Source organism: Trichosurus vulpecula, chromosome 2 (genome assembly GCF_011100635.1).
Source record: "Trichosurus vulpecula isolate mTriVul1 chromosome 2, mTriVul1.pri, whole genome shotgun sequence".
Taxonomy (NCBI): domain Eukaryota; kingdom Metazoa; phylum Chordata; class Mammalia; order Diprotodontia; family Phalangeridae; genus Trichosurus; species Trichosurus vulpecula.
The window spans coordinates 38933398-38942590 of record NC_050574.1 but is presented as its reverse complement, the minus strand read 5'-3'; the positions used below and the strand labels follow the sequence as shown (position 1 = coordinate 38942590).

At 47.2% G+C, this 9193-nt stretch overlaps 1 protein-coding gene across 1 annotated transcript; it reads left to right on the top strand.

Moving 5' to 3' along the window:
• Positions 1-666: 666 nt before the first annotated feature.
• On the top strand, positions 667-3025 carry LOC118836024 (insulin growth factor-like family member 4). The gene is made up of 3 exons (XM_036743363.1): positions 667-691; positions 2567-2620; positions 2769-3025. The coding sequence occupies exons 1-3, from the start codon at positions 667-669 to the stop codon at positions 3023-3025; spliced, it is 336 nt and encodes a 111-aa protein (XP_036599258.1).
• Positions 3026-9193: the final 6168 nt, after the last annotated feature.

The window sequence follows — 9193 nt, the reverse complement described above, 5'->3', positions numbered from 1 at the left end:
TTAAAATGAATCACCAAGAAAGGAAGCAATTCGAACATGAAGCTGCCAAACAAGTGGGCCCCCTCCCCAGGCCAGCCTCTCAGGTCCTTGATTCCATCAGCTTCTCTCCTGGGGCTTGCCAGCCAGCTCTGATCCCACTTCTGGGCTAGGACCTATTGCCCCAAGGCACTGTCTCCCAAACCAGCATCTATCCTCAGTTTCCCCTTCTGATCCAGGACCCCATATTCTCCTTGCAGTGCCTGACACTGTCATCCCTGAATCTCTGGAAATTCAAGGGCCATGTGTAGTAGGTCTTGTGAGGGGTAGGAAGAGGCTCATGGCTCTTCTCCCTTTCTTGAGGCTACAAGCCAGCTCAAGGGGGTGGGTAAGAGAAACCTGATATTAGCAAAGAATTGTTTCCTCTCCTCCTCTTCCTCCCATGTTTTCTCCCTTCCTTTTCCCTCTTCTCCTCTCTACTTTCCCTTTGTTCCTAGCTTCTTCCCATCTACACTATTCTATTCCCATAGGACCTGATGAGTCTCTACCAGTGAGACAAGGACTCCACCTACCACAAACACTAATAAAAGCCCAGGATCCCAGAGATAAGAGCATCTCTATCAAACACTCAGGCAGTTGGCAGTTGTGTTGCTGGTACCAAGTCCTCCAGACTCTACTCAGACAGAACTCATGGCATCAGGAAACTACATCACAGGTAAAAGGGTTCATGGGCATCCTTCATCTCCTAGACCCCTGGGCTACAGCCCCACTATGTCCCTATCAACTCCCCAGCCCTCACCTTGGTCCCAACCCCAGTGTTAATTTTGCCCTTCCTACTTCCCAGCTGGCACCCCATTCTTATCTTCCCCCTAACTTCAGCCCTGACCTACAACCTCTAACACTCATCTAAATTCCAACCACCCCCCCCCTCAGAGGGTACCTTGTTGCCTTCCCAATTCAACCCAAACCTGGACCCTGACCCTCTCTGGGACTCAACTCCTCACTTGTAAAATCAGAGGGTTGGACTAAAAATCCCTTCTGGTGCCTTCAAACCATGATCCTATGACAGTCCCTCAAACGTCATTCTAGCTCTTATCATCTTCCCATTCTGACTATAGCCTAACCCTCATTCTGATTCTCATCTTCAAGCACTGACCCGAACCCTAAAGCTATCTCTGGTCCTAATCCAAAACCCTCCATCAGCTACACTTCTGATTTAGACTCTAATCTCACTCTGACCCCAGATCTCCCCAGCTTTCCCCCAGCTCTTCACAAAATCCTTCTGAGAAAACAAAGAGGAAGCAACCCCTTAGACCTGCTTATTCTAAGGATCAAATGTCTCCATCCCACCCCCACCCCCACATTCATAGGCTCATGAATTCAGAGCTGGGAGAAACCTGGGTGGTCATCTGTTCTAGCTTACTCATTCGACAGAGGATGAAACTGAGGACCAGGCAGTTAAGTCATTTGCCCAAAGTTTTAAAAAAAAGTCCTAAGAACTAGACTGTGAACTTAGGTTCCCAAATTCCAGATCTGGAGCCCATAGAGAAGCACCTGCATTTGTCCACAGGGTGAGTATCAACCTGACCCCAAACCCCAACCCCAAATCTGCTCAGTCCCAAACCCAACGTGACCTTAAAAAGCCAAGGCTGCATGCAAAAACTTTTTTTTTTGTTTTTCAACATCTGTTACACAGGCAATGGGGCATAGAAATTTATCTTGCCCTACAAGAAAGGAATGGAAGAGGGGATGGGAGGGAAGTGGGATAATAGAAGGGAGGGCTGACTGGGGAACAGGCCAACCAGAATATATGCCATCTTGGAGTGGGGGGGAGGGTAGAAATGGGGAGAAAATTTGTAATTCAAACTCTTGAGAAAATCAACGCTGAAAACTAAATATGTTAAATAAATAAATTTAAATTAAAAAAAAAAGCCAAGGCTGCCATTTACACCCAGCCCTGAGAAAATCATGGACCCAGCACACAGCAGGTTCTCCAGCATCTACCCAGGACAGTCCTAGTTCCCAACCATTTCTAATTGCCAGACCCCAGGAGACAGGAGAGCACAGCAGGAAGTGCCCTGGAGTTGAAGTCTTGGGGTTCTATTCTGGTCCTTCCAGTTACCAGCTGTGTGTCCTCCATTCAGTCCCTTCTCTGGGCTCCATCATTCCTACAAAATGAAGGGATTGGACCCTTCCCATTTGGATAGTTATGAAAAGAACTTAGTGCCACCAAGTGCCACCTTCCTTCTTTCCTTTTGCCATTTTACAGCTGGGGTAGCCAAGGTTCAAGGACAAAGACTTTCCTAGTTGATCCTGTGCCTCCATTTCCCCAGCCTAGGGCTCTTTCTCCTATTCCCTGCTACCTCCTCTCAGTCTCCTAATATAGCCAATCCTGATGCCCACAGATCTCCACAGTTGCCTAGGCTTTCTGCCTCCTGACCTCAAACCTAACCTGAAGGAACCCTAACCCTAACCCTCCAAGAGGGACTAGAAATGCAAAGTTCAGCCCCAATCCCATCTCCATCCTGGGCCCAAACCAACACCATCCAAAGACACAGGCTCACCTCATCTCTTTCTCTTTCTCCTCCAGCAATCATTGTCTCCATCGTCATCATGGATATCCTGTCCTCCTCGGGTGCTCCAGGTAAGGAAGGGAAGGCAAAGCAGGGAGGAAAGTGGTGGAGGAGAAGGAGGAGAGAGGGAAAGATGGGGAGCCAGCATTGGGGCACTTCTGGGAGCCTTTCCTCCTGAGCTTGGGGAGCTAATGCCTGTATCATTCACCCCGCATGCAGTGATCCCCCCAGACTCCCAGGTGTTCATGTGCCAGCCCTGGCTCCTGTGTGGTATGGTGGCCTACAACCCCCAAGACAGTCAATGCTGTGAGGATGGCAGTGTCCAGTCCTTGCCTCTGAAGTGTGGTCATGAAGACCAGTTTGATCCCTGCTCTCAGTATTGCTGCCCCAACTCTGTCAAGAACACATTTACTGTGGTTAATAAGACCAGGGAAGGGACTGAGAGAAGCGACTGTAAAATGGTGAGCTCCAATTAAGAGCTGACATCAGGTAAGGATCCTCTCTCTCTCACCCCTTGAGTCTCCTGTCAAATAATGAGATTGTAATGAAATATTATTGTGCTAGAACTGACAAGCAGGATGATCTCAAAAAAACCCAGAAAGGCTTACATGAACTGATGCAGAGTGAAGTGAACAGAACCAGGAGAACACTGTACACAGTGACAGCAACATTGGATGATAAAGGGCTGTGAATGACTTACTTATTCTCAATACAATGATCCAAGACAATCCCGAAGGACTAATGATAAAGCATACTATCCACCTCCAGAGAAAGAACTGATACTGATCAAATACAGATTGAAGCATGCCACTTTTCACCTTCTTTCTTATTTTTTTCCTTTTATTCAAGTTGTCTCATACAAAATGACTAATGTGGAAATGTTTTACATAATTGCACATATATAACCTATATCTTATTGCTTACCATCTCAGGAAGGGAAGGGAGAGAGAGAGAGAATTGGAAACTTAAAACTTTAAATAAAAATGTTAAAATTGGGGGCAAAAAAGAAGAAAAATGACTCCTCCTATCTCCAAATGCAGTTCCCTGACCTCAAGAGATCAGGGGACTATGATGTTGATCCAAAGCCTGGGGGTTCTTCAGTGGATGGGCCTTGGGGGGCAGGGGGAGGGAGACAGGAGGGAGAAGCCTCTTGGGCAGGGACCCTTAATTGCACTGTTCTCCTCCTCCATTGTGGATCTGCCTATAAGAAGGCCATCCATATGCCTTTGCTAGACATGGGCATAGGGACTTGGGGGTGGGGTAAGTGTGCCCTCACTTTCTATCTTATTTTTAGGTTAGGAAGGCCAGTATCAGTCACACAATCCACTGGGTACTAGGCCCTCTCTTCTTATTATATGAGTATTAACAAATAATAATAATCACCTCCTTATATAAAGCCATATCGCCCATTTCCTTTCCACTTTCACTAGAGCCTCTCACAAACAGCCTCATGAGGGAGATGGTACAGTGTTGGCCCACTTTTTACAGATGGGGAAACTGAGCCCCAGAAAGGGATCAGAGCTTGCCCAAGATCACATGGTGGGTCAAGACTGGGACTGTGCCCACATCTTCTTATGCACAGCCACCTCAATGCACATACAGATACAAAAACACAAATATCCGCATTCACCTGCAGACCTTCCTGGTTTCTCTCCTCTTTAGGCCCTGGTTCGCAGCTTGGTAAATGCCAAGTGCTGGATTTGAAAGGGGGGTAGCAAATTGAGCTGTGAAGATGGAGACTCCGGGCAGCTCTGGATACGCACAATGAGAAGGAATGGAGGAGCAGAGAGCCTGAAGAGCCCAGATCCCAGTCTGGTTCTGTTCTGGGCGGGCAGGGGAGGGGACTTAATGAGGGGTAGGAGGAAGACAGAAATAAAACTACTGCCTTGGGTTTTTAAATTTGGCCTTTTTGTGTCACCTCTGTTGCCAACGACGGGGAGGAAGTAGAGCCAGGCACCAGTGGGAAAGGATTTCCCTTCTTGACCTGAACACCATCCAACAGTCCTCACCCTTGCTGGGAACCTGGGAGCAACATCAGCCAGTGTAAAGTGAGCACAGAGCTCCCTCTTGTGGGCACAGAGGGAAGGAGCAACCCCTGGTCACGCAGGGCTATCTAAAGGGACTTGGGAAATTCGCAAACATTGGAAATAGGAGTCAATGAGAAGAGCTAACATTTATAGAGACTTTCATATTTGCAAGTGCATTCAATAACAAATCGTCTCATTTTCTGCTAGATCTAGAGCTGGGACACACCTTAGAGGTTGTCTAGCCCAGCCTCTTTACAGATAAGAAAGCCAAGGTTCAGAGAGGGGGGATTTGAACCCATGACTTCTCAAGCTAGCTCTTCTCCTATTGCACTGCACCACCTCCTTCCAGGGTGTGTTGGTAACCAAAAATGGGCTCGTTAGCACTTAGTCAACAAGTGCCCTTGACTAGTTTGGCTTTTTCCCCTGAACTGAATGCTGTTTGTACGTTGGATTGGAGTAAGCTTGTCAGCCCCTTCACCTTGCTTCCCTTGCTTAAGCTGATCGAAAGAACCTGTGCTTTCCCGGTCAACCCCTTCACCTTGCTTAAGCAGATCGAAAGAACCTGTGCTTTCTCCAGCGTACCTTAAACCCCCCCACCCCCGAAGAAGCCAGATGGTTAAAAACAGCCTCCGTTGGAGCCAGAGGCTGCCACAGCCACAGCCACAGCCACAGCCGAAGCTGAAGCAGGAGCTGCCAGTAGCGGAGCTGACCTATGGGAGGAAGCTGAACAAGGACTTGAGGCCAGTGGGTAATCTTTTTACCATAGAGGGGGAAGCATGATTTTGCTTTACACCATCATGCTTCTCTGTAGCCTCCTGGTTACTCCTGTGCGGCGTACTTATTGGGCCTGGAAGTTTTTGATCAATATGTCAAAATGGGGATGCTGGTTCATGGGTTGGTTACTGTGGAGCCTAAATATATGCTTTGACTCTTCTGCCTCTTATCTTGAGAATTTCTTATATCCAGCGGTTCCGAACCTTTCAGACATATATATGATCCTCTTTGAGATTATAAACTCTGCCCTCCTAATACATGGGAAATGAGGCTCAGGTATGGGGAGGCCCAAAGTACCAAGTGAATCAGGGGTAGAACCAGGACGTGAGCCCTGGTCTCCTGCTCCAAATGACTGGACAGCCTGACTTGTTGAATCACTGACCCGTGCCAGGAAACTGTCTAGAAAAGACAAAGCCAGGGGGCTGGTAAGGTTCCCAGGAGGCCACCGAAGTGGATGGACAAAGGAGAAGTTATCCACTTTATGTCTACCAGCCACTCCTGCTCTCTAGTGCTGTCCCCTGAAGCCAAGTAGTCAGTCAACAAACATTTAAAAGTCTACTACATGTCAGGCACTGTGCTAAATCCTGAGGCTACAAAGAAACAAACAAAAAAGACTGTCCCTGATCTCCAGGAGTTCACAGTCTAATGGAGGAGAAAGCATACAAACAGCTATGAATGTAGCTTGTTAGCGAGCAATAGCATAAATTGAAAATAATCAGCAGAGGCAGAGGCAAGAGAATTACTGGAGATCAGGTAAGGCTACCTGTAGAAGGTGGGATTTTAAGGGAGACTTGAAGGAAACCAAGGAAGCACATGGAGATGAGGAGAGAAAGAATTCCAGGAATGAGAACAGCCAGAGACAATACCTGAAGTCTGGAGATGGAATGTCTTGTGGGGGCAACAGCAAGGGGGCCAGTGTTACTGGAAGGCAGAGTACTCCATGGGATGTAAAGTATAAGAAGACTGGAAAGATGGGAGTGGGGCAAGTTATGGAGGGCTTCCCATGCCCAACAGAGGATTTTATATTTGATCCTGGAGGTGATAGGGAGCCACTGGAGTTGAGTAGGGTTAGACATGACCAGATCTGTATTTTAGGAAAATCACTTTGGTGCGTGAATAGAGGATGGATTGGAATGGGGAGACATTTGTGGCAAGGAGACCAACCAGTAGGCTATAGCAATAGTCCAGGTGTGAGATTATGGGGACCTGCAGCAAGGTGGCGGCAAGAGCCAGAGAGAGAGGGGGGCATATGTAAGAGATACAGCAAAGGTGAAATCAACAGGGCTTGGATATGGGAGAATAGGATGAGGGGAGAGGGAGGGGGAGATGGAGATGGGGGGAGAGGGGAGGGAAGAGAAAGGCAGGGGAGAGGAGGAGATGAGAAGGGAGGGGAGGAGAGGACAGAGGAGGGGAGAACAAGGGAGGGGTGGTCAGGAGAGGGGAGGAGAGAGTGGGTGGAAGATGACATCTACACTGGGAACCTGGGAGACTGAGAAGATAGTGGCACCCTTAGTAGTAATGGGAGAAGTTCAGAAGGTTGGGAGGGGTTTGGGGAGAAGAGACTGAGTTCAGTTTTGACAATGTTGAGTCTAAGATATCTAAGGGACATTCAAGAAATAGGCATTGGAGACCTGAGGAGGCAGCTAGGTGGTTCAATGGATAGATTGCCCACCTTGGAGTCAGGAGGACCTGAGTTCAAATGTGATCTCAGAGTAGCTGTTTGACCCTGGGCAAGTCACTTAAACCTGTCTGCCTCAGTTTCCTCTATCCTGACCTGGAGAAGGAACTAGCAAACCACTCCAGTATCTTTGCCAAGAAAACCCCAAATGGAGTCATGAAGAGTCAGACATGACTTGAAGAACAATAGTGGAGAAATGAGACTGAGGGTCAGCAGAGAGTCTAAGGCCAGATAAGTAGTTTTGAGAATCATCAATATTGAGATGAGCTGAGAAGACCATCAAGGGAAATATTATAGAGTGAAAAGACAACTGGAAAAAAGTCCATTCCCTCTTCCACATGACAGCCTTTGGAATACAGTCAGCATCCCTCTACCACCTCCTCTCCTCTACAGGCCCAGGGGCCTCTAGTTTCCCAACTGATCCTCATATGGCACGATCCTGAGGCTCTCCGCCATCTTGGTTGCCCATCCCAGGCCCATCTCCAGCTTCCCCATTGCCATCCTAAAAGGCAGTGCTGAGAACTGATCAGGAGATTCTAGCTGTCGCCTGAACAGGACTCAGCTTCCTTCCTCCTGGACTCTACCCCTTTCCTAATATAGCCCAAGATCACATTCTTTTATTTTTGTAACTTGCCATACGACTCTTTTGACTTTGTATGGGGTGTAGACCCTCACCAATTATGAAAAGAAATTAATTTTTAATAAAGAGGCATCTCAAGGTGGGAACAGAAATCAAATTTTATTCAGTTCTTGGGAGAAAAGGCTGTCCTCTGCCAGAACGGGACTAACTAGCAGGAGGAGGCAAAGCACAAGGAGCAAAGCACCAGTGATTATACTCCTAACCCAAGAAAATCCCACCCACCTCTATCCCTCCTCACCATTGGCTGGGAGGCAGGCTTCCAATCTGAGCTCGAAAAGCTAGACAAGAACTGGGAAACCAAACACAAACAATCTAACCCCCACTTTCTCTAGTTAATAATTGTTGCTAAGGTGGCATCTATAAATCTAAAGCAAAAGAATAAGGTAAGGGGAGGGGGAGACTCTCTCCTTTTCCTTGCAGTAAAAGAAAAAACAGGTCATACTGACCTTATTCTCATTGGGTAAATCTTTAAACCAGAACCAGAAGAAAGAACAAAGACTTTGGGGAAGAAAGGCATTCCTAAAGGCGAGTAATCAAGTTCTCATAGACTCAAACTTACCCCATTGCCCTTTTTTCTGTATATTGATTCTCAAACATTTTAGATGTAGATATATGTATGTATATAGTGTATTCCCCGTGAAGTCTTCACACTTTATTCTCTCACTATCTCACTCAACCTGTTTGGAGGTTGCAACCTACTGATACTCGTAGCTCTCTCTGTGATGTCTAACCATGACACCTCTACCTTTTACTTGGGAAGTTGATCTTTTTTAACTCTAGCTGAAGACTTTTTATAATCTGCTAAGTCTGCTTGGATGGGTGGTTGGCTGATGAGGAGGAGTGTGAGGGTTGTCAAGTCCTGGAAGTTCATTTTTGTCCCCCAGGGCCCTCTAAATGGTAAGGGAGGTGAAAGGTCACAAAGTCAAATTGGTAGGTCACCTACTCAGGAGAGCAAACACCAAGCAGAGAAGGCAGCAAGGGGCCCAGTTCAAACTTAATTCCTTAGGTCCTTGTTCCCTGTGACTGGAGCCTATCCTCCATCCTCATAGGGTCTAGGGACAGCTCACCACTTCCTGGCATGATTCAAACCCAGAATGAAAGAGGGAAATGGAGGAGCTTGTTGTTTGATCTGGTAAATCCATTGGGTCATGAGCTCTTCTAGCTCAGCAGTCAATCAGGGGATTCCTGATCACCTCAAAGATCTGGGCCATGAGCCATGTATGGTCAGAGGCTGGCCCCAAAGCCTCACAGGGATCTGAGGAAACCAGGAAGGGCAGTTCCGAGCATGGTCCATGTCAGCAGGTCTCAAACTTATTGGCCTCAGGACCTCTTCACACTTAAAAATTATTGGGGACCCTCAAAAGTTTGTTTATGTGGGTTATATCTATTAATATTTACCTCATTAGGAATCAGAATGTCTTAGTATCATTATGAAAATCATTTTGACTTTGTGGAATCTCTGAGAGGGTTTTGGGGAGCCCTAGGAGTCCTTGGATCACACTTTGAGAATTGCTGCCCTATGGGA